Genomic DNA, 26247 nt, shown 5'->3' on the forward strand with positions numbered 1-26247 from the left:
ATTCATGGACCTAATTAATTACGTCTTCCACCCATTCTTGGACCAATTCATGGTGGTGTTTATAGATGACATACTGGTGTACTCCCGATCAGAGGACAAGCATGATCAATATCTCTGTATCGTACTTCAAACCCTCAGAGACAGACAATTGTATGCCAAGTTTGGGAAGTGTGAATTTTGGCTTTCAGAGGTAGCATTTTTTGGGCATGTCATTTTAGCTGACGATATCAGAGTCGACCCTTAGAAAATTCAAGATATGGTTTAATGGGAGTCCCCTAAGAACGTGTCTGAGGTGCGTAATTTGCTCTGGTTACTCGGGTACTATCGTCGGTTTGTTCAGAGTTTCTTGATGATAACAACCCCGTTAACTAAATTTCTTTAAAAGGGAGTTCCCTTTGTTTAGGATAAGTGGCAGCAAGAGAGCTTCAAGCATTTAAAGTTCATCTTGACTCAAGTCCCAGTGTTGACCCAACCAGATTCGGGTAAGGACTTCACAGTTTTAAACGATACTTCTTTGAATGGACTTGGATGTGTCTTGATACAAGAAGGTAAAGTTGTAGCTTACACGTCCCGTTAGCTCAAGCCTCACGAGCATAATTACCTTCCCCATGACCTTGAACTAATAGTAGTGGTATTTTCCCTGAAGATTTGGTAACACTGCCATTTTGGTGAGTAGTTACATATCTTTACTGATCATAAGAACCTTAAGTATCTTCTCACTCAGAAAAAGTTGAACCTCAGACAACGTGGATGGTCTAAGAAAGGCAAATGTGGTAGCAGACGCCTTGAGCAGAAAATCAATGATTGAGTTACGAGCCCTCCTAGCACATTTGAGTTTATCTAGTGATAGTGGATTATTAGCCGAGCTGCGAGTTAAACCAGATTTAGTAGGGAAAGTCAAGAGGTGACAAAATTTAGATGATCGATTGAAATCTCACATCGAGCAAGTTCATCAAGGTGAGGTCCCAGGTTTTGATCTTCGCGATGAAGAAGTGTTATACTTTAGGGGTCGATTGTGTGTAACCACAGACGCTCAGTTGCATAGTAAGATTCTCCATGAAGCACACTCCAGTCCACTCTCCGTTCACCCAGTAAGTAACAAGATGTACCAGGAGCTTCGTATATTGTTCTATTGGTCGAGCATGAAAAAGAAGTGTTTGAGTTCGTAGCGAAATGTCTAGTGTGTCATCAGGTTAAGACGAAACACCAGGTTCCCTCAAGTTTTCTTCAGCCCGTTTAGATTCCTCAATGGAAATAGGACAGAGTTACCATTGACTTTGTGAAAAGGTTATCAATGACCAGACAGAGACATGAAACAGTTGAGGTCATAGTAAATCGCTCACCAAATTAGCTTACTTCCTCTCAATTATGATGGAATATACCTTAGAGAGGTTAGCTCAATTGTATATCCGTGAGATAGTGAGGTTGCATGGTGTACCAACTTCCATCATTTCAAATAGAGACCCTCGATTTAGTTCTCGCTTTTGGAAAGCTCTTCATGAGTCCATAGGTACCCGACTAGACTTCAGTACAACTTTTCACCCTCAGATGGATGGTCAGTCAGAGCAAGTTATCCAGATTCTTGAGGATATGCTCAGGTGTACTATCTTCAATCTATCTAGAGGGTAGTTATGAGGACCACTTGCCATTCATGGAGTTTACCTACAACAAACGTTTCCAGTCGAGAATTCAGATGGCTCTATACAAGGCCCTATATGGGCATAAATGTAGGACTCTGCTTTGTTAGACTAAGCTCAGTGAAGGTAAGATTGTAGGCCCAAACTTAATTAGAGAGACCAAGGAGAAGGTTTGATTTATTCAGAACTGACTCAATGAAGCTTTAGATAGATAGAGGTCTTATCTAGATTTGAAGCATAAGGATATCGAGTTCACAGTTGGGGATAATGTATTCCTCAAGTTGACTCCTCGTTTCATAGGACCATACGATGTGCTTGATAGAACTGGACCAGTGTATTACAGACTAGCTTTACCACTAGAGTTAGAGCGCATTCACAATGTGTTCTATATATCTATGCTTAGAAGATAACGCTTTGATCCTTCGTACGTTATACCTTTAGAAAAGATTATGGTCAGCTTAGATATAACCTATTCAGATGAACCAGTCAGAATCTTAGCGAGCGAAGTGAAGAAGTTAAGGAACAAGATGATTACTTTGGTGAAAGTGTTATGGAAGAACTATGACATCGAGGAAGCAACATGGGAAACTGAGGAGGACATGCAGTTTCAGTACCCCCACTTCTTCTACTCAGGTAAATTTTGAGGACGAAATTTATTTCTAGGAGGGGAGAGTTGTAATGCCCCTGATCCCGGGTTAGGAGTTTTGGACTAACCTGAGATAGGCTTTGGATTAAATCTATAGCTTGTAGGAAACTTTGAGCCAAAAACAAGTGAAAATGGGTTTGGATTTAGCCCAATAGTGAATAAAAATAGTGTTTTTAATCTGTAATCAGAGTCAGAGGGATCAAGGAAGTAATTTTTCCCTTGTTCAAAATAAATATGAATATCATTAAAATTGGGTGATATCACCGTCTGAGAAAACTTCATCATTTTCTTCATTCCTTGTCTTCTTTATATCTTGTTCTTGTCATTTTTCTCCTCTCTTGCAAGGTAAATGTATGAATTTTATCATTTTCCAGTCCCTAAAAAGTATTCTAAAGGTAAGAATCATAACCATTACATATCAAGCTTTGGTTCAAGCTCTCAAACCACTCATTTACCATAGTTTTCAAGAATAAGTTTTAGAATGGTTTAAGAAACTAGATGGTTCCAACCCATTTTTCAGATATTTCTAGTCTTATGAAGTGTTTTTAAACCCTCCTTAACCCTTAAAATTAGTTAGTAATAAATGCATTTGATTCTCTTGTAGTGAGGGAAGTTGAAGAAAACTCCAAAGAAAAAGGGAAGGAAAAATTTACTCTTGGTTGAGCATAAGGTGTTTTCAGCAGTTTAGCATCTAAGATAACTCACTTTTGACTCAACTATACCATATGCAATTCATTTATATGAAATGTAGTAGGTTGCATAAGCTTGACGCATTCCCATGGTAGATTTCATGTTTTAGAGTTATAAATATGTTTAAAGCCTTGTTTATGCTTCTTTGTATATTCATAAAACTTTAATAATATTTTGGGACCTCAATAAGGTCTTTAGGATAGTAGAATATGGTTTTTCCACCTATTTCATGCTCTCTGTAGGTTGAGTTTCTATACTAGAGAGATAGTATCGAAACTTGTACTTTTTCTTGGCCAAAAGCGTTAGTTTATGGGAAAGAATATTGATACTGTTTCAAGAGTATCAGTACTTTGGGTCATAGTTTTGAAACTCCCAAAAAGTATCGAAATTAGGCGGTCCAAAATGTTTAAAAGTATCGATACTTGTAGAAATTATCAAAACTTTTGTAAGAGTATCGATACTCTTGGTCTAGTATCGATACTTTCAGTCTGTTTTTGACAAAAGGCCAGTTTTTAAGGGAATTAGACTCGAGGTACCCCAACACTTCAATATATCCTCAAATAAGAATTCAATTAAGAACAATAATTAATATCATAATAGTAGAAACATAATATAGCTAAGTTTACATGAAACTAGCCTTGTTTGATGCTCGGGAAACAATCAGGATACTCAAGTTCCTTTTAGCAAAAATATGACATTCAGTGTATCCAAGTCAGTTCCACGGTACTTCAACAGCCGACTGGGTGCCAGATACCCCAAGATTCGACGGAATAAGTTGGTGGGTGTATGTTCCGAAGTAGAATTTTGGATCTCACCCATTAGTACACGATGATGCTTCGGCAATGCTAGAGGGGTGCTTGAGCTCCGAGATACATAATCCCTCACCCGCACCATGATGTCAGCTACAGATTAGTAGTCCAATAGTTGTACACTCATACATTTGCTACTTGCCATTTCATTAGTGAATGCATATAGTACAGTACAGTTTTTAGTGAGGCACTGAGCTTGTAAGCTCAATGTTCCGAAAGTGTTTCTGTGCGCAGGTTCTTAGGAAACAAATCGTGGGGAGCTATGGTCTTCAGATATTCCAGTGTAGTATATTCAAATTTCCAAAGACCTTTCAGAGTACGTCTTGAGTCATCTTTAAAGGGCATGTATTGTTATGGACCTTGTTATGTATTCAGTCGTAACTCTTTTGAAACTCTGTATTTTGTATTATTTTACGGTTGTATTGTGGGAGCTCCCCATTATTTGTAAACCTAAATTTTATTATGTTTTATTTTATATAATGGATGATTAAATTAAAGATATTTGCATGTAGTTTTAAAAGAAAATTTTTGGGGTTACTATTTCGGTAGTCCCGTGTAACATTGTAATCCATGGATCTTCGGGTCGAACTAGATTAGAGTGTTACAGGCTTTGCAGGCTTCTCAACTCACCAATTCACTCAAACACTTCTCACTTCTCTCAAAGCTTTCTAAGCTTTTATCTACTTCCAGTGATCAAATGAGCAATACCATCGTAGTTCACTCAAGTTTCAGGTGTACGAAATTTCAGAGCTACCGTGTTAACCTCAAGGGACAATCGGCTTGTAGAAGTGATTGCACACATTGGGGAGAATTTGTTTCCAAGGTAGTGGTTTTCATTACGACACAATTTTGATTGTTTGATTATTTAAATAATATTTTATTTATCTTGTCAGTGCCAATGTGTTCATTTTGCAGTCTACATTTCCAAATATTTAGAAACAAATTTAATTACTACAAAATGTCGACTCCACTGAGCAAGATAATCCATGATTTTTCCAAACTTGATGCACTAGACGGCTTTAATTATCGAATGTGGTCTCAGGGGATTCTCATTTTCTTCGAGCAGTTTGACCTCAATTATGTGCTATTAAAACCGCGACCATCTAATCTAGGAATACTCTAGCTGCGACTACTGGTATTGGTGATGACACCCTGTCTGATGCTATTATCATTTTTGTCAATGATGCTGCTATCATCATTGCTGCCAAGAAGTATGAGGAAGATAATAAGACGATGTGAGGCCATCTCCTAAGCCACATGTCGAATAAGCTCTTCAACATGTTCTTCAAAGAAAAAACGCCAAGTTCATATGGGACATGCTCTAGAAAAAGTATGGTATTAACAATGCGAACATCAAGAAATACGTCATTGGTGAGTGGCTGAGGTTTCAGATGACTGATAATAAGCCGATTATAGACCAAGTCCATGATTATGAAAATATGGTCTCTGACATCCTTATTGAAGGAATGCATATGTGTGAGGTGTTGTAACCCAATGTACTGATCGTGAAGCTGCCTAAATCCTGGTCTTATCACTGTAACTCCCTCAAACATAAAACGATTGACATTTCACTTGAAGAGGTGATATGCCACATGAAAATAGAGGAGACTAATCGGTTAAAGGATAAACTCTGTTAGTGATTTATCCTTTAAAGCTAACTTGGTTGAATCTGGTGCTACCTCAAGGTCTAAGTATAAAATGACCTCCAAAAAGGGGAATATATAAAACAAGACCAAGTCGCAAAAGGGTGCCAACTTCAATAAGCTAGGGAAGCCAAAGCTGAAAGCAAGTCCATCATGTGTTATGTGTGCAATCAAGTCAGCCACAAAGCTTACCAGTGCTAACACAATTTCGACCGCCAGAGTGAGAACAAACCATATATGCACGTTACAGAGAATAATATTGATGTCAGCGCAGTGGTGGTTTCAGAGGTGAATCTGATGGAGAACAATGTTGAGTGGGTCGTTGACACTGGCGCTTCTAGATATTTCTATGCAACGAAGGAGTTTTTCATCGAGTTTGAGGATAGGGACGAAGGTGAATGTGTGTATATGGGAAACTCCAATAGCTCTGAAGTTATGGGCAAAGGTAAGGTTTTACTCAAGCTGATTTCTGGTAAAACTTTAGCCCTGAATAATGTCCTATATATACTTGCATTGTGTAGAAATGTAATAAGTGACAGACTTTTGAATAAGGCATGCATTAAGTTATTTTTTGAGGCAAATAAACTTGTATTTTCCTGAAATGGTGGTTATGTTTTGAAAGGTTTTTTAAAATTATGGTTTATTTGTCATAGAATCTCAAGTTAATGAAAATAAAGCCACTACTTCTACTTACAGTGTTGAATTTGTTGATATATGGCATGCTAGATTGGGACATGTGAATATCCAATCTTTAAAGAAACTGATAAAAATGAATATTCTGCCTAAAAACTAGACATAACTAACTTTAACAAATGTGAAATTTGTGTATAATCCAAGCACGCTAAACTTCACTTTAAGACTGTTTCTAAGAGAAAGACTTAACTGTTAGAACTTATTCATATCGATCTAGTAGACTTTAGAAACACTGAAAGTAGATGAGGAAAATATTATTACATCACTTTTATGAATGATTACTCCAAATACACAAAATTATATCTCCTTAGAACTAAAGACAAAGCTGAGAACTTATTTCTTATTTATAAGGTAGAAGTTGAGATTCAGTTAGATAGAATAATTAAACGAGTTAGATTCGATAGGGATGGTGAATACTTTTCAAATTTCTTAAAAGAAGTGTGTGAGATGAATGAAATAATTCACAAAACTTTTGCTCCCTATTTTCCTCAACAGAACGGTATAGACGAGAGGAAAAATAAAACTTTAAAAGAGATTATGGACTCATTGTTGATAAGTTCTGGGTTGCCTGACAACATGTGGGGGGAGTCATTCTATCGGTAAATCATATTTTAAATCGAGTATCTCACAAGAAATTAGATTCTACCTCATATGAATTGTGGAAATGATATCCTCCAAATCTACAATACCTTAATGTGGGGGGTGTTTGGCTAAAGTGGGTTTACCTGACTTGAAGAAGTTCACAATCGGACCTAAAACCATTGATGCAGTGTTTATAAGGTATGCTACAAATAGTGTCGCATACATGTTCATGTGTTTACATTTTTGAATCTAGGGATGTCATTTTCTTTGAAGATTTTTCCCCGTTAAAGATATCTATATTAAATTAGGAAACACAAATTGAAAAATTATCATCAACTTATTTTAGTGTACATGCTTGATCTTCTCAAGAAATTGAATGAACCTAGAAGAAGTAAAAGAAAAAGAACTGAAACATCATTTGGACCAGACTTTATAACTTCCTCTATTTATGAGATAAATGATTTAGATACTCTTTTCGATCCTATAGCTCAAATTTTTCTGTTAGATGAGGATCCATGACATATAAAGAAGCTATACGATTGATTGATGCTAGTTTCTGGAAAAATGCTATTAATGATGAACTAGAATCAATAAAGTCTAATCATACTTGGGAATTAGTTGACTTACCTAGAGGGTTTAGAACTATCAACAACAAGTGGGTATTCCAGAGGAAAATCAGACCAGATGGTTCTATCCAGAGCTACAAGGCAAGGCTAGTTGTCAAAGGGTTCACTAAAAAATTCGATATAGACTTCTTCAATACCTACTATCCCGTAACATAAATCTCCACGATCTATGCATTATTTGTACTAGCCTCCATTCACAAGTTACAAGTACATCAAATGGATGTAAAGACTGCATTTCTGAATGGAGATCTAGATGATGAGATATATATGGAGCAACCCCTTGGTTTTAAGGCGCCCGATATGGAAGAAAAAGTGTGTAGACTTAAAAAGTCATTTTACCCCCTCAAGCAATCCCCTAAACAGTAGTAAGAGAAATTTCATAAAATTATCCTTAGTTTTGGTTTTGTTGTGAATGGTCCAGATGCATGCATTTATTCAAGGATGTTTGGTGCTAACTGCATCATCATAAGTTTATATGTTGATGGCATGTTGATTTTCAGTACTAACATTGAGACCATTAACAAAATAAAAGATTTATTTTCTACTAAATTTGAGATGAACGATTTGGGAGAAGTCGACGTAATCTTTGGAGTCAAAGTTACCAAAACACAAAAGGGGTTTTCTCTAAATCAAGAACATTATATTAAGAAAGTGTTAAAGAAATTTAACAGTTTTGATGTCATCCATGTTCGGACTCCTTATGACCATTGCGTACTTATTTTTAAAAATAAAGGAAATAGCATTTCCCAAATAGAATATGCTAAGATAATTGGGAGCCTTATGTTCTTAATGAACTATACTCGGCCTAATATTACTTATGTTGTGAGTAGACTTAGTAGATATACTCACAACCCAAGTGGTGAACATTCAGTTGCTCTTCGTCGCTTACTTAAGTTTCTTAAGGGTACGATAGACTGGAGACTTGAGTTTGTTGGTTATCATGTTGTTAAAAGGATATTGTGATGCTAACTGGGTTTTTGATAATGATGAGATAACCTCGATGAGTGGGTACGCCTTTACTTTAGGTGGAGCAGTGATTTTGTAGAAATATTCGAAGTAAACTTGTATTGCTCGCTCCACTATAGAGTCAGATTTTATAACTCGTGACTTACCTGGGAAAGAAGTCGGGTGGCTCAGAAATTTATTAGTTAAAATTTTGTTGTGGAGAAGACTGACTCCTCCTGTTTTCTTACTGTGTGATTCACAAGCTGCGATTGGTGTGGCTAAGAACTAAGCTTACAATGGTAAGAAGAGGCACATTCGTATAAGGCATGAATCGATTAGACACTTGATAAGGAATGAAGTACTCTCTTTAGAGTATGTGAATTCAGAAAATAACTTAGCAGATCCGCTTACGAAAGGGTTAAGTTGAAAATTGGTCCTAGATTCGTCGAAGGGGGTGGATTTAAAGCCCATTGGTTAAGGAATTCATGGTGGATACCCAACTTAGTTATCTAAGCTCAATATGGTCAAGAAAAACCATGGAAATATCATAGTATACATTTACCTACCAATCCCTATGACGAACAATATACATGCCCAGGTTGAGCTTAATTGCTCTTAATAAATTCATAACCCAGGTTTTGGGTGGTCTTAGTGAAAAAGACTTGATTATTTACTGAATTTGACTGAATTTCTATTCTTAATAAGTTCATAACCCAGAGTTGAGTGGGTAGTCCTAATGGAGAAGGACATAATGAACTCACCACTAGAAATGTTGAGTTTTATGAAAACTTTTAATGAATTCAAATCCAAAGGTTTGGATGGTCCTAGTGAGGATGACATATTTAATTCACCGATTAATGAGATTGAATATTTATTCTTAATGATTTCTTATCCCAGAATTTGGGTGGTTCATTTTATAACGAACTTGAAGAAAATCATCATAACCTATTGTAAGGTTGAGCTATTGTATAGGCTCTTAATTATTTTATAGCCCAGTTTAAGGGTGGTTTATGATGAGATAAACCTGATGAAATAACCTACTTTAGTGAGAAGAGTTAACCACCTTCTATGAAAAACGTTGGGTTGTTTTTCTAGTACACTTACTAAAATCCTGAGATAAGATGGTCAAGTATACACTGTGTATATATATCTTACACATAGAGGACTTCAGTGGATAAAGGGGTTTAGTTGTTTGTTATGAGTTTACCCCTATCTTAGAAAGTTCAATACTAGTTTCACTTATCTAAGAGGAGGATCGCTCATCATCACTATACACGAGTTCAAGATATGTTCACTAGTGCTTAAGCAACTAGCTCCACTATTGCTCTTCTGAGAAGATTGTATTTCAAGTTTTAGAAGAATTCTTTCGCATTAGTGGAGAATGTTGGTAATGCAAAAAGACACTATCCCATATTTAGTGGGAAATACCATCGGTATGGGTATTTATAGTGTGCATTTATCCCTTCCTTGTTGAGTGATAAAGAACAAGGGGCAATCTTACGCGCTGCCACCATTGATGTCCCTCCGTCTTGACTCATGCTCGTGCTTGTGGCTCATGGCTCGTGAGTAACAGCTGATTAATTAGCTGTATTGATTTCTAAAATTTAAAATTTAAACAATCAATTTTTTGAAATTAATCTATAAACGTTAGAATGTACCTGGTCATATTTATGTCTCTGTTCAAGATAAGAATTGGGTTGTAAATTATGTCAGTTACGAGAGTTACATAAGTAACTGTAGGAGTTACAAATGTCTGAGAATTATACAATGTATCTAGATGCTACGAGGGCCAGATTCAACTGTTTAATTAAGCAATTTCATGTAAATAAAGACATCTGTTACACATAGTTAATTTCATTAAATAAAATCAGACTTTAATATGAATTTTGTTGGACCATTTACCCCTGATATGAAGCCTATAAATAAAGAGGCTTTGCAAGCTTCTCAACTCACCAATTCACTCAAACACTACTCACTTCTCTCAAAGTTTTCTAAGCTTTTATCTACTTCCAGTGATCAGAGAAGCAATAACACCATAGTTCACTCAGGTTTCGGGTGTACAAAATTTCGAAGAGACCGTGTTAACCTTGAGGGACAATCCACTTGTAGTAGCGATTATATACATCGGGGTGAATTTGTTTATAAGGTAATGATTTTCATCACGACATGTTTTCGGTTGTTTGATTATTTAAATAATATTTTATTTGTACTATCAGTGCTAACATGTGTATTTGGCAGTCTATATTTCCAAACATGCCTAATAACATACACTTGCATGTCTATGTCCGTCAAAAGAGGCCACCAATGTCAAGGGCGATGTTCACTTCGTACAACCAGTTTATGACCACTCTAGAGCTTGTCTCCACAATAATCGAGTGCGACTTAGACCAATTTGCTTCAATAGATATCTCGAGGGTAGTTCTTATAACTACAAGAACTTCAAAATTTATCCTTAAACCCTCCAAAGGCCTGAAAAAATTGCTCTCAAGGAGCCATCTTCCAGGCGTAACATGCTTTCACAGCCTTCCTCCTCCTTTACAATGCCAGCCACCAAAAACATTGTGCATTCTGTCATTGGCAAAAAATAATTCACTACAATAGTTTTATTAGAAACATTAGTAACCATTAAAGACTAAGGATTATCCAGGCAAACTCTAAATTCGGAGATCAATCATCCACTAGAACTAATATTTTGATATAACAAATAAGGGCAAAATGTTTTTGGACTAAATTGAATTTATTCAAAGTTTTCATCAAAATAATTCAAAGTCCAATCAAAACCTTAAAATGAGTATTTTGACCAAAAGTTTCAAAACTTCTACAAGAGTTTCAAATCTTTCCAAGATAGTTTCCCGAAAAGTTTTGATATTTTTCAATAGTTTCGAAACTATCTCAAGAGTTCCGAAACTTTTATTAAAGTTTCGATACTTTGAGTCCAACGGTCATATTTTTCAAACGACTTTTTCTATGAGCTTCAAAACTTTCCCCAGAGTTTCGAAACTTTGTATGCAGAAAGTCTTCCAGTGGCTCTAAACCTTCCCAAAAGGTTAGAAACGGCTAGTAACTCATTCCAACATATAAAAACAAGTTCAAGACACTTGAAGAATGTAACCAACACCTATCCAAACAATCAAACACGAGAAAAGTTTTTCATTCTTTATTTCTGTTTCTTTTGTAAATAAAAAGCTTTTCATTCTTTATTTCTCTTTCTCTTCTCTTTCTCTTCTCTTTCTCTTCTCTTTCTCTTGTAAATATTTGTGTTTTTGTGAGCTTTAATTTGTAAACACATTCCTTTTTAGAGGTTTTCTTGTTTACAATGCTTTTCCTTTGTAAAGGAGTTTTGGTTCTAGCTAAGCCTTTGAAAAGCTATGGAGTTTGTAAAGGTTATCTCTTTATCCTTGAAAAAGAAAGAACAAATTAGAGGATTTGTTAGAAAATCCTAAGTGAGGAGCTTATGTAGTGGACGTAGACTTCATTAAGGGAGTTGAACCACTATAAATCATTGTGCATTTTTTTCTACCTTTATACTCCTTACTCCCTAAACTTCAAAGAACCAATTCACCCCGTCTTGACATATTTTGGTTGATCGAACGAGCTTCATTGAGCCCAACACATCCTTTGAAGTCTTAATCCATAACATAGTTCTAAGTTTTGTGTAAAAGTGGAGACCCTTTAGAGTCATAGGCTTCTCATTAAAGGTTTTCTCATTTCGAGCAAGCCAAATACTCCAAATAACAGCTCTTACTGACACTAACCAAAGACTTATTTGCTCGCCAGTGAACTTTGTGACCAAATAAGAATGGAATAGGCTTTCAATGTCACTCAAACGTTTTCAATTGAAATTCCACCATCCACAGAAAATTTTCCAGAAATTATTTATATAATCACATCCTACAAAAAAAATGATTCAAATCCTCTTGATATAAGAAACACCAACAACACAAACACTGTGTTTCTATCAGCTTCACACCTCTCCTCAATAGTCCTTAGTTTATTATATCTTTCTAAGTCCATGTTGAGTTGAAAGGAAGAAACTTTCGGTGTGTACAAAATTAGTTTGAATTTCTCAATTTAGAACTAAAATACGTTGAAATTAGTATATGAGGTTAAATTCACATGGATAAATATCATATTGATAAATTAAAAATCTTAATTCATTATAGAAAAAAAATTGACAGAGTAGATACTTGATAATATGAATCTTTCATTTATTATATACGAATGACACAATAAATACTTGGTTATAATAATATTGGTTTATGGTAGATAAATAAGTTGGAACAATTAATTTTTAGTTTTATTGTGGATAAAATATATTGATATATAGTTAATACTTGGATTTGTTTATGTATATTTGACATCAATCCATATGACATAATATGCTATGCATTTGTAATTTTTGGACATTGATTTTCGGTTTTTGGATCTTGAATTCTTGATTATAAACTTTGGACATTGAACATTGGACAATAAGATTTGGAATTTAATTGTTGGATCTTTCAATTGGATTTTTCTGGTTTTTTAGGACTAGTAAACAAACACTTTAATTAATTAGCCCAATAGGACATATAAAAGTTTATTTAGGGATTTACGGTATTTGCAACTGTGAATTGGAACTCGTTACATTGAGGTAACGAGTTTTAAAAAATATTTTTTATTCAAATTTTTTATCCCGATGTGATAAAATTTAATAAAAATAATTTATATTTTATTAAAACTCGTCACCTCGACTTGATGAGTTTGAATAAAAAATAATACATTGGTAAACTCGTCATCTCGACGTTATGAATTATTTGAACACTATAACAAATGTCGTAGATCCAAAAATAAATTTTTATATGCCCTATTGAACTAATTAATAAAACAGTTTACCCAAAAAAAACCGATTTTTCTTCGGTGTGAACTTCAATTGAATAATAAAATGAGTATAAAATTAATATTTCTTTTCAAGAATTCAAGAAACCTCGTCATTTTTTCATTTATATTGTTATTTATTTCTAGTCAAGTGTTCTTTATTTTAGACAACTATTCGAATATAAATTTTTTAATGAGAATAATATTTCTTTTCATTAACGAATTCATATGATAAGTTCAACAACAAAATTTTCTTTATATTTATAATCTTATAATCTTAAAATAAAATCTAAGTGTGGATTCAACCTTAAGATCATGAGAATTCATTGCTTGACAATAATTTACATTTGAGTAATAGACTAAAAGACTCGGTCACACAACACTTCCAAGAAATAATATAAAGAAAATAATGTATCTAGAGGCCTCCCCAGGATAGTCCTATGTCAATTTCAACTCTTTTGGCGACTTCATACAACAAATTACACAAGTACTAATGGTAGACGTATTGACGGGTTAAAAACTTCAAGAAAACATATTGGTTATATCATAATCTACTCTGACGCCATGATAGAATAGGTCAAAGATTGATTTGCATCGTATAAATATACAGTATAAACTTATTAAGTGATCTCGGTGATTAAAAGAAGGGTTATTCTTTTTAGAAGTTCTACGTTCAAACAGTTGCATCTATGGGTGTGGTATTAATGATTAGAAAGTTTTTTAAACAGATACTACCTTGTGATCACCTTAAGATTACAAAGACAAAGTCAATAGTTTTTTAAGGTCGAAGTTAAATAATTTTTTTAGAGAAATTGTATTTTTATCATTATATTAATTTAAAATGATGTCATACTTAAAAGGATCAAATCATAAAATACCATATAACCCTTTATGTCAAACCACAAACTCACAACTTAGGGAGGAGGCCAAGACCCATGCATGTAAGTGTTATCACATGATAATTAACATTTGATGTATTGATTGGGTATAATTTCATAAATCACCAATGAATTATATATTGATACGTTATTATAAAACATTAAAATTTTAATTTAATTTTTATTTAGTTGATAATAAATAAAATTATATATTGTTAATACATCAAACATTCTCTTATTGTTTAATAAATTTGTGAAGTTTAAAAAATAATAAATTAGGTTTTCCAGAACAGATTTCAATAATTAATTTTCTTTCATAAAAATTGGCATATCATTGTTTTTTTACACGTCAAGAATAATATTAAAGAATAAATATATTATTATGATAATTATTAAACGGTCATGTTATTAAAATTATATATCACATTCGATAATCAAGTGACCAATAACTAAAATATTTTTTTAAGTACTAATCAAGTGATTTACTCTTATTTTTTAGATGTCAACAACAACAACAACGTAGAGTTGCCGTCAATGGGTTTAAACAAATGTAAGGGTTAAAGACGAAAGTGAGTCAATTTCGTCATTAGTACCATTAGAAAACGTATTTCATCCGTCTTTTGTTATTTTAGTCTTGTTTATTCAATCTTACGGTTTAATTTAACTTGCGAATAAAATTATTTTAATGAATAAGAAATAATATTTTTTAAAAGGGACGGATACAAAAGTTTAGTTCGAGGTACGATAAGAAGTTACATTAAAAATTTTAGGGGGTGCAAAGTTATAAAATTCTAGTGTATAAAATTATATAATCAATAGAAAATGTAAAGTAAAAACTTAAAATATAAGAAAATTTAAAATTCCTAGTGGGTGCGACCTAGGGTTGTAAACGAGCCGAGTTGTGTTCGAGTATTGCTGAACTCGACTCAAACTCAAAAAGTTTAAAATTAGGCTCGACTCGAAAACTCGTGAGCTAAAAATTATCAAGCTTAGCTCGAACTCGAAATATAATATTGAAACTCGACTCGAACTTGAAAAGGCTCGAACTCAAAAACATTTCATGAGCTCGATTGGAGCTCGAACTCGAATTTGAACCTACAAAAATCTTATATTACTTTTAAAAATGTATAATTATCAATAATGTATTTTTAATATATTTTTAATAATGTAATTTTAAAAAATCCAAAATTATAATATAACATTTTTTTCGAGTAAATCGAGAGCTTTTAGAGTCGAGTATTATATAGCTCGTTTTAGCTCATTAAGAATTCGAGTCGAGTTCAAGCTCGAGTCGAGTTCATTCGATTCGAGTTTTGACTGAGTCGATCTCGAGTAGCTTGCGATCTGTCTTGTCTCATTCACAGCCCTAGAGCGACCACACCCCAGCACCCCCTCGATCCATCCCTGCTTTTAGAGAACTTAGATTCGAACACCGGCGATTGCAGCATAAGTGAATGAGTATTCGTTGTCAAATGGTTGGGACTTGAGAGTATCTAGAACAAATATTAATACTACTTTTTAATTATCTTGACTTAAAAAATCCAATTTAATTTTTCTTTTTTCTTTTTTTAAAAGAAGAAGAAGTCCAATTTAAAGTATTTGGCCAAAGTTCACGACATGACGAGTGCAATTAGAAAACGCGTTTCAACCAATTTAATAAAGAAACACCGTCATTTTCGAAATACCGCTTGTTTATACTCTAATTATACTGAGAATCCACTGTTTAGTCACTATATAATTAAGGCTTAAAAATCCCCTTTACCCTCTAAACTAATATTTTTACTTGGTTGCCTTTTAAAAAAATTTAGACATCTTATAAAAAAATTGATCAATCAAATTTTAATCGATTAGTTTTAGTAAAATGAGTAAATGACATGTTAATTTTAATAGTTATAATTATCACTGAAGTGGTCTAATCAACTATCCCTCCGTCTCAATAATTAAACGTGTTTATTATTGACTTTTAAAAATCTAATTTTTTTTTAACTTTGACCATGATTATTTTAAATATTTTAAGCAATTAATTTTTATAAAAATATATATTTAAAAACTAATTGAATTAAGAATTTTAAAATATATTTTTCATATTTTTATCAACAATTAATTTTAAATAATAAAGAGTCATAGTTAAAAGAATTTGACCAAAAAATCAACAATTAACAAATTTACTAAGATAGAAAGAGTATTTTTTTTAACTATTTTAAAAAATAAGATAAGTAACTTTTAATAATTTAAAACATCCTAAAAAAGTACAAGATAACCCGGTAAAAAATATACTTTAAGGGTGCGTTTGGATGGAGGATGTGAGATTATCGGGGAAAGTTTTATTCTAGAATGTGATACCCATGTTTGGATTGCAAAGATTCTCAGTAAGGGGTAATAAGTCATTTTCAACAGTGATATTTTGGGGGCTTATTACGAGAATGTCATTCCTCCCAATCCCTTTGGTATTAATCTTTTCTCATGACTTTGGACTAAAATACCCTTAAAACAATTTTTTTTCAAAAATATCCTTCTCCTAACCGTTGAATAAAAAAATTCTAAGAAGGGTAAATTGTAAATCTATACTTAAACTATTTTAGATTTACAAAAAAAATCACAATTAGAATTTTATATGAAGTTCAGGGGTTAAAATAAAATTAAACCCTTTTATTAAAATAATTTATCTTTTAAATTTTGTAAAAAAATATATAAATTAAAAATAATAAAATTATATATTTTTTTATGATCTTTTATATAAATATTTTCTTTCGAATATTAGAATTCAACTTGTTTAAAAAACAAATATATAGCAAGGACAATTTGATAAAATATGCATTTCATTAATCTTTTATTCTTTCAATTAAACATTGTAATCTTACATTCCTGCTAAACAAATCAAATACAATAATAAAACATTTTCCAGTAATGTGTTAGGTATTGTTATATTTCAATAATCATATTCTCGAAAGTAATGTTATATTTCATGAATCAAACGCACCGTAAAATACAAATCAAACTTCTAAAGGGACGGAGAAGACATTGTGGACAAAAAGGAATAGAAATATCTTTGAAGCTGAAATATGTGAAACAGAGAACACACTTGAACAAGGAAGATGAGTTGCAATGGAAATAACCAAGTCAAACGCATCTGCCAACGCCCATATCAGAAAACCCGAGAAGGAAAATTCAATAGCCTGGAGCCCACCAGATCCAGGCTGGTGTAAAATCAACTCGGACGGAGGACGACAACCAAGGACAGGTGAGGGCACATGCGGAGGCGTAATACGTGATCATGAATGTCGTTGGAAAATAGGATTCGCCAGAAATATTGGAATCTGCTCAACGTTGGAATCAGGATAGTGGGGCATCTACGAAGGGCTCCAACATATAGGGGTGTGTAAAAATATCCGACCTATCGACCCAAATTTAAAAAGAAGGGTAATTTTTCCCGGTTGGGTTTTTGACCGGGTCATCAAATTGAATTTTTTCAGGTACACGGTTAGGGTTTTTTAAGGGTAAACTACCTATTTGATCATTTATATATTATTTAATTTATGTTTTGGTCCTCGATTATTATTTAGGGTAAATTATGTATTTAGTCACTTATATATTATCTAATATATGTTTTGGTCACTCTATTATTAGTTAGGGTAAACTACCTATTTGGTCACTTATATATTATCTAATTTATGTTTTGGTCACTCGATTATTATTTAAGGTAAACTACCTATTTGGTCACTTATATATTATCTAATATAATTCATATATATTTTTATTTAAGGTAAACTACCTTTTTGGTCACTTATATATTATTTAATTTATGTTTTGGTCACTTGATTATTATTTTTTTTTCAAAATTATATCTAATGTTACGTTTTTATTCTGTTTTGGTCACCCATTTTTAAAAATGAACAATGATGCTAACATGACATTTTTTAATTATGTTTGGATGTTGGACTATGTAATTCGAAGTTTCGAACATTTAAATTTGTATGTGTTTTTTTAATTAATAATTTGAAGGAAAAAATCGGGTATTCGGGTACCTGAAATATGGGTATCCGCAAAATCCGAATACCCGATTATCGAGTACCCACAACATCCAGGTCGGGACACGGGCCGAGAAATCAATTACCTGAAGATCCGGGTACCCGGATTTGCACACCCCTACCGATGTGCATGGAAGCTTGACAAGATAAAAGTGATTATCGAAACAAATAGCAGCGAAGCTGTCAAGCTGATTGAGGAAGGAACCTCAACAGGAGGTCAACTAAGCCTGGTGCATCGGATAAAGCTCTTACTACAGCAAGAATGGAGAGTGACTTTAAAACAAATCCCAAGAGAAAGGAATAAGGTGGCGGATGCCCTTGCCAGCTATGCTAGAACGATCCCAAATGGATTCCATGAATTATCCCAACCCCCAGAAACAGTGGAGACACTAATTCAGAATGAAAGCAAGACCATAGTGTAGTTAAGTTGTTATTTTCCTTCTCCAGAACAAAAATAAATCTTTTAAACATATAATTAATTTAAAAAATATTAGTTTTTTTCCTCACAAAATTAAATTATAATGAAATGATAATTCAAGGGATGGAATTTATATTTAGATTGAAGTTTCAAGAAATGGTTTATGCAATTGAAACAACAATTATTGACAAGAGAATACTTAATAATGGAAAATAAGTTTAACTTCTTATTAATAAATTTGTTTCTGCATGCGTTCCTTCTTTCCATTGGCTTGGTCTAGCTTTGACGTGACTTTATTATAGAAGACGTGACATATTTTTTTAAATAGTTCTAAGAGATTAAAATTATTATATGTTTAAAATCATTTTCAATCATTAATAATATATATATATATATATATATATATATATATATATATATATATATGTAATTGTTTGAAAACTTATAAAAAGAATAACAATTTCTGTAATTATCAAAGTCATTTGGTGAGTTCAGAAGACGAGAGACGTTTTTATTTAAAAAAAAAAGTTAAAAGTGAGTCTATCTATAACTTTATGATTCGCTCGGCCTCAACTTACATATATAATCAGTTTTAATTTTTGAGTTGATTTGATTTAAATATATTTTAAATAACTCAAATATATACTTATGTAGATATTAATATTTTATAATTTATAATATTTAAATAAAATGTTATTTAATCAAATGAAACAAATTTTAAACCTAAATTATTTTAAAGTCAAACTTTAACTTGACTAAACCCGTAAACGTCTACGATAATAATATAGACAACAAGAATTTCTTCAAATTTTCTGTGGAAGGATTGACCCGCCATGGCTATTTTTCAAATCAAGTATCCCAAAAGCTACCATGACCGAGTCTAGACTTGACGTAAAATTCTCGAGAGTCTAAAAAAAATAAGTTAATTTAAGGTTAAGGAATGGTAGAGAATAGATTTAATCAAAAGTGTTATAAAAACTTATAATAATATCGGTTATGTATAATTTAAAATGTTAATTTTTTCTTAATATTTTCAGTTGAAACGAAAATATTACATTCTTCGTTACATTTTTTATTAAATCAAAAATATTAGAAAAATTTTTAAAAATGACATCTAAGGTTGTATCTAACCGAAAGGCGAAAATGTTATATTTATATAACATTTTCGGTTATATACATTTTCTGTGATTTTTTAACCTTAAATCAGATTGCGGTACTAATGTAGTACCCAGTCCACTCTTTCCTTTGATAACATATATGATTGAAGTGCTGAACATTATTTCAGGTGCCTCGTCTGCCATTTGATCTTCATTCCCACTCAGAATCATCCATCAATGGCTGTTTCAAGTGTCCATGAAGCCTCAACATCTATTCTTCAATGCACTTATCAGGTATTCTTGAGTTTTAGAGGCGAAGACACACGCAAAAGCTTCACGGACCACCTTTACATGGCTCTGGTGCGAACTGGGATTCACACGTTTAGAGACGATGAGGAGATCGAGAGAGGGAAGAATATCGATGACGAAATTGAAAAGGCGATACTGCACAAGTCCAAAATCTCTGTCATCGTCTTCTCGAAGAACTATGCTTCATCCACATGGTGCCTTAAGGAATTGGTGAAGATAGTAGAGCACATGAAATCATCTGAGCATATTGTTTTTCCAGTTTTCTATGATGTAGACCCAAGCCAAGTGAAGAAGCAGACTGGAAGTTATGGAGAAGCGTTTGCCAGACATGAAGAGAGCTTCAGATCCCAAATGAATATGGTGCACCAATGGAGGGATGCTTTGAAACAAGTCGCGGATTTGGCAGGCATGGTTCTACGAGATAGGTACCTTACATGCATATTAATCTTGATCATAATCATTTTCCATCTCACAATTATAAACTTAGTTTTAAAATTGACAGGCATGAATCACAATTCATCCAAGATATTGTGAATCAAGTTCGAAACAAACTTCATCCCACGGCTTTGTATGTGCCTCCATATTTAGTTGGGATAGATTCTCTTATCACACGCATCAATTGGTGGTTGAAACAAGAAGATCAAACCAAAGTCGGCATTGCAACAATCTGTGGAATCGGAGGCATTGGGAAGACAACCATTGCCAAAGTTGTTTACAATCAAAACATCCACATGTTCGAAGGCTACACTTTTCTGGCTAATGTTCGAGAAACAAGCCGAGACTCCAATGGCTTAATCCGTTTGCAAAGACAACTCATTTCGGATGTCCTTAAAGGGAAAGCACACAAAATATACAACACAGATAATGGGATCAACAGGATCAAAGAAGCTGTATGTTGCAGAAGAGTTCTTCTTGTTCTTGATGATGTTGAAGATTTGGAGATGATGAGGAAGTTAATAGGAACCCAGATTTCTTTTCATCCTGGAAGTAAAATCATCATAACCAGCAGGCACAGGTGTTTACTGAATGCTCATTTTATTAGCGAAATGTTTTGTGTGGAAGCATCAAGCAGGCTGTTTGAAGTAAAAGAACTGAATTTCAATGAATCGCTTCAACTTTTCCATTGGTATGCCTTTGGTTGCAACTCCATGCCTGAAAGTTTCGTGGAGTGTGCAGCAAGTTTAGTTAAACAATGTGGTGGACTTCCATTAATTCTTCAAGTCTTGGGTTCTTCTCTTTCCAGCAAAAGTATGAGTGTTTGGAAAAGTGCATTGGAGAAACTAGAAGCGATTCCCAGTAGCAAAGTTCATAAGATTCTGAGAATAAGCTATGATTCTTTGGAAGATGATCATGACAAGAATTTATTCCTTGACATAGCTTGTTTATTCATAGGGAAGGATAGAGATTACACAACTATAATTCTTGATGGTTGTGATTTCTATACGAGGATCGGGATTGAGAATCTATTAGGCAGGTCGCTGCTAACGATTAATGAAAAAAACCAGCTTACGATGCATCAAATGATCAGAGACATGGGACGGGAAATTATTCGACAAGAGTCGCCTGATATCGGAGAACGAAGCAGGTTGTGGCATAAGGATGCGTTCAATGTAATAAGAGAAAAGACTGTAAGAAACTTCATTTTACTCTACTTTGTTGTGTGTGTGTTTCTGAATTTTATTGAACTGTGTATTTTCTGATGCAGGGTTCAAAAACAATCAAGTGCCTTGCCCTGGACCTACAAGGATTGCTAGAAAACAAGTCTAGAAAGACTGAAACTACAACTCTGCATTTCCCAAAGCGTCCCAGAGATCGAATTCTCACGTCGAATGATGTTGATATGGAAACTCAAGCCTTTATGAAGATGCAAAGACTGAGGCTACTTCAACTGGATCATGTAAAACTCAAAGGGGATTTCAAAGACTTCCCCAAAAGATTAATATGGTTGCGTTGGCATGGATTTACTATGCAACTTTTTCCTGCAGATTTCGATATCAGAAGACTCGTTGTTCTCGACATGCGCTACAATAATCTTAAAAAAGTTTGGAAGGACAAAGAGGTATGATAATAATTGCAAATTCCCCTTTTTTGATTGTGTGGAACGATAATATATTTCTAAAAGAAGTATTTTTTTTTTCTTCCTTTTTGATGCAGTGTGTCCCAAATTTAAAGATCCTTAATCTCAGTCATTCACACAGCCTTCTCAAAACCCCCAACTTTTCAGGGCTCCCTAGTCTTGAGAAGTTGATGCTCAAAGACTGCATAAAATTGGTGGAAGTTGATCAATCCATTGGTGAGCTAAAGATGCTTACTTTCTTGACCCTTAAAGATTGCAAAAGTCTAAGGAAACTTCCAAGGACAATTGGTTCATTAACATCACTTGAAGAGCTCATTTTATCTGGTTGTTCATCCCTCGATAATGTTCCTACAGAGTTGCATGATATGAAATCATTGAAGGTGCTTAGTTTAGATGAAACTTCTATATATCAAACAAGATTTTGGTTGCCTTACCTCTTATTGAAAAGAAGCAAAGAATCAGGTTTCTCTTGGGCATCTCTGCCCTGCTCTTTGGTAAAGTTAAGTCTGGAAAGTTGCAGATTATCTGATGATGCCATGCCTAATGATCTCTGTAACTTAGCTTCCTTGAAGTATTTGAATTTAAGTAGAAACTCAATTCATTGCCTGCCTGAGAGCATAAAACACCTTACGAAACTCGATGAACTTATACTGAACTGTTGCACTGAACTCCAAGTGATTCCGAAGCTTCGAATCTTTTCGAATTCTAAAGAGGCTTTTATGACATTATCTCCCTTCAATCTGTCAATTATTCCATCCTTCTTTTTTCCTTCCAAACAATGTGGGATTTTTGGATGTGAGAAATTGACAGAGGTTCAAGAGATATTCAAGGTGGAACCGATTGAAAACTTTGAAGCAGAAGAGATCAAAAGGCTATTCAATGTGGATTCCATCAACAACAACCGAGTGCAGCTTTATAATTTTGTGATCGACAGAATGAGGCTTGTCACCCCACAGGTATAATTCTACTATTACTTAATCAGTACATTCATAATCATGTAACAATTGTTATTGTCCAGGTGTTGCAGGAATGCGGTATAACCAGCACATTCGTTATAGGAAGTGAAGTTCCTGTTCGATTTAAGCATTGCAGCAATGAGCAGCAAATCTCATTTTCTTTACCAATGTCATCTAATCCGAACCAGAAGATTCAGTGGTTCAGCTTATGCATCGTCTTCTCCATCACCAGTCGACCATCGGACATTCTACCAAGTGTGTGCATTTCTAATGAGACCAAAAAGATCACATGGAATTACCGCTCGAGTTTCATCGGAGTTCCTAAGAATAATGACAACACAATGTTGTGGTTAATCCATTGGCCGACAAGGAATTTTCAGTTAGAAGGTGGTGATCTTGTGAGTTGCACGGTAGCATCTATTCATCTCGGCGTAAGAAAACTCGGTGTTACTTACGAATCAGAAGAGAAACTTACATATCAACATGACTTTACACACTCATTTTCAGGTATGCTCCTATAGCACATACACCGGTAGTGGGGCTAGTACGGTAATACAGATCCTAAATCCTAAATAGTACACATGACATTAAAATAAACGGACTTGTGTAAACCAAAATTTATATAGTTTGTGTATCAGATGATTTCCCTTTCATAAACAACACTATTATTACATCTTGTAGGAGATGACTGCGCCACAAGAAACAGCAAGATGGACTTAACAAAGGATTTACTCAGTTTGGACTCAATTGAAAATGTCAAAGTGCAAGTCTGCAATTATTTAGAAGAATCAACAGTGATCACTTCCCCACAGGTTTCCTTTTCAATTGCTAAGCTTTTAAAGAGCAGTTCTATACTATATTTCTCGATATTTATTCTATAATTCGATGCAACAGGTACTGTATGATTGTGGCATAATTACAACGTTTCACCCGATGCCATTCGACCACTATGGCCGTTACTTCGGCCATCATTCCGGCAAGGCTGAGGTCTCAATGTCGGTGACTCCATTCCGGAACTCGAGTCGTAAAACCAGCTGCTTGCTGAATTCGATCATCGTTCTTTCTGCCAACAATGACAAAACATCTGAATTTTTACCATGCCTTGAAGTTGTGAACCAGACCAAAGGTACAAAGTGGACACATTCTAAACATTTCACGGGAATCCCAGAAACCAACAACACCTTATACTGGGTGATTAGCTGGAATTTTAAAGGTGATGAACTAGAAGTAGGTGATCATATCAGTCTTCGAGTGCTTTCGGATTTATGCGTGCTGGAACTCGGTGTGGAGCTTGTATATGATTATGAGCTTGATCACAGAACCAGCTCTTTTCACTTGTTGCCAGGGATGAGTAAATTATGTAATTATCTGCTTGGCACTTGTATTTATATTTTGGCTGCAACTTATAGAAGCTCGTATAGGATGCAAACTTTACTCAAATGTTGATTACTATAGCCTTTTAACTAGAATTGCTTTGCAGATTGTCTTCTTATATCAGTTGCTTTTATCCGGGATTTGATCCAAATTTTGTATAACAAATATATAATAAAATTATATCTTAATTCTCAAAATATAGGCATAATCATTGGCCATTAGGGGTGGTGGAAAATGCATAAATAGCCTATGAGCATGAAATTCAACAAATTAGAGGTTTATGATTCATTCATCTTTGGGGATATCCAATTCTTCAACATTAGTGTTGCTTTGGAAATTTCTTTTCTTTCAAGTTTTTTAACCAACTTCTCCCTTTACTAAATTCAAATGCCATCAATTACTTTCAACAAGTTGCTGCCTACCCTCGTAATTCTTCATATCCAAACACTTAATATATTTATTTATGGCTTAATTAGAAAATAAGTGTCCAGACTGTATCGTTTTTTCCAAATAGATGTCTAATTTTTTTATAAATCCAGGTGTCTAATTTTACAAACGATATCACTTTAGGTGTTCGGACCGTAACGGTTGTTACAAAATTTCGTTAAGTAACACATGTCACATTCTGATAATTTTAAAAAAATCATTATATTTATAAAAAAACTATTTTTCTATAATTACAAAAAATACAAATCCCTAAAAAAATCTCAAATCCCTAACCCTAAACTCCCTTACTAGCCACAATCACCGTCGTCGACACCGCCCTTGTCATCTCCTTTGTCAGTCGTCATCTCTCTTGTCGTCGTGCGCGTCGTTCGATCGCTTGGGTGTCGTGAATTTGGGGGTTTGAGTTCGTCGGAGATGCGGTTTTGGGTGTAGTGATTTTTTCATTTCCTTCGTCAGAGACTCAACGTTGTCATTAAGGCATGGGCACCTGAAGTGGTAACGTTTGTAATTTTTTAGTCACCTAGATGAACCGAAAAAAAGTTTGGGTACTTATTTTATAATTAAGCCTTTATATATATACACACACTACGAACCAAACAATCTCAATAGTTAAGGAATTTGTTATTACCTCTTGAGATCTCATGCTCAAAAAGGTATGAACCTGTATAAATTTTATATTTTAGTTGCTTACATAATTGAATATTAAGTAAATTAACAATAGATATTTCATGTCAAAATTTCAATTATATATTCTAGAAGAGTCTACTGAAAATTGAGAGGTATTATTTCATTCATTTGTTATTTAATCAATCTTCATATAAATTTTATTTCTGAGTTATAAATTCCAATACTTATAACAATTAAAAAAAACTTATATAAGCAATAGCGTCGTTTCTCTTATGCATTTTGCATGCGTAATTTGCGTTAGAATTGTCTTAAACCTACGAAATTTTCAATCTAGGAGATGTCTGCTTACATAAACAAACAAATTTCCAAAAAAAATACAAATTGCAGTAGGTTACTAAAAAAAAATTAGAACAAAGAATGCCTCAATTGAAATTAAACAAAAAGATCTTGTTCGAAAAACATGTCTTCGATTATACAAGTCAACTGAGATAAACTCCGAAATTAAGATTATGTACTACAAATCTCTCTTCAAAGTTTCAAAAGGAACAAACAGAAAAATGAAAGAAAAGAAGAAGAAGATTGTGTGATCAATTCATGGACACGTGACAAAACCATGGGGATAAGAGAACTGTCTCTGATCATAAGGATCAAGCTTCTCATGGCACGGAGAAGGCCCTGAAGGAGGCACCGGTCCTCGTGGAAGTTGAGTATTGTAAAAGTGTCCTAAACTCTTACTACCTTGGTTTATCGGCCGGATGCATCCCCCGACGGAAGCTCTCGACACTAACAGAAGCAAAACGACGACGACGACGAGCCTCGAGCAGTACTCGAAACGTTCCTGTGAATACCGCATGTCTTACTCCCCCGGCCCCCTCTGAGTTTCAGTTGCTTGTGCTGTTGAAACAGTAAGT

The 26247-nt window shown here is 34.0% G+C and overlaps 1 protein-coding gene across 1 annotated transcript; it reads left to right on the forward strand.

Annotated features, from left to right (window-relative positions):
• The first annotated feature begins 5662 nt into the window (after window positions 1-5662).
• Window positions 5663-24334, forward strand: LOC120125057 (disease resistance protein RUN1-like). The gene is made up of 11 exons (XM_039143560.1): window positions 5663-5870; window positions 6835-6898; window positions 18006-18449; window positions 19735-20280; window positions 20358-21483; window positions 21561-21615; window positions 21688-21914; window positions 22010-22888; window positions 22951-23395; window positions 23570-23700; window positions 23783-24334. Exons 1-11 carry the CDS (start codon window positions 5663-5665, stop codon window positions 24332-24334), a joined length of 4677 nt encoding a protein of 1558 aa, XP_038999491.1.
• Window positions 24335-26247: the final 1913 nt, after the last annotated feature.

This window comes from Hibiscus syriacus, unplaced genomic scaffold, assembly GCF_006381635.1.
Source record: "Hibiscus syriacus cultivar Baekdansim isolate YM2019G1 unplaced genomic scaffold, ASM638163v2 tig00110429_pilon, whole genome shotgun sequence".
Lineage (NCBI taxonomy): Eukaryota > Viridiplantae > Streptophyta > Magnoliopsida > Malvales > Malvaceae > Hibiscus > Hibiscus syriacus.

Excerpts from the sequence above, each read along its gene's own strand:
- LOC120125057 (XM_039143560.1), top strand. The coding sequence starts at position 5,663 with ATGCACGTTACAGAGAATAATATTGATGTCAGCGCAGTGGTGGTTTCA. Across the intron at positions 6,899-18,005 it reads ATTGATGCAGTGTTTATAAG|GAAAAAATCGGGTATTCGGG; the intron begins GTATGCTACAAA and ends AATAATTTGAAG. Across the intron at positions 21,915-22,009 it reads AAGTTTGGAAGGACAAAGAG|TGTGTCCCAAATTTAAAGAT; the intron begins GTATGATAATAA and ends TTTTTGATGCAG.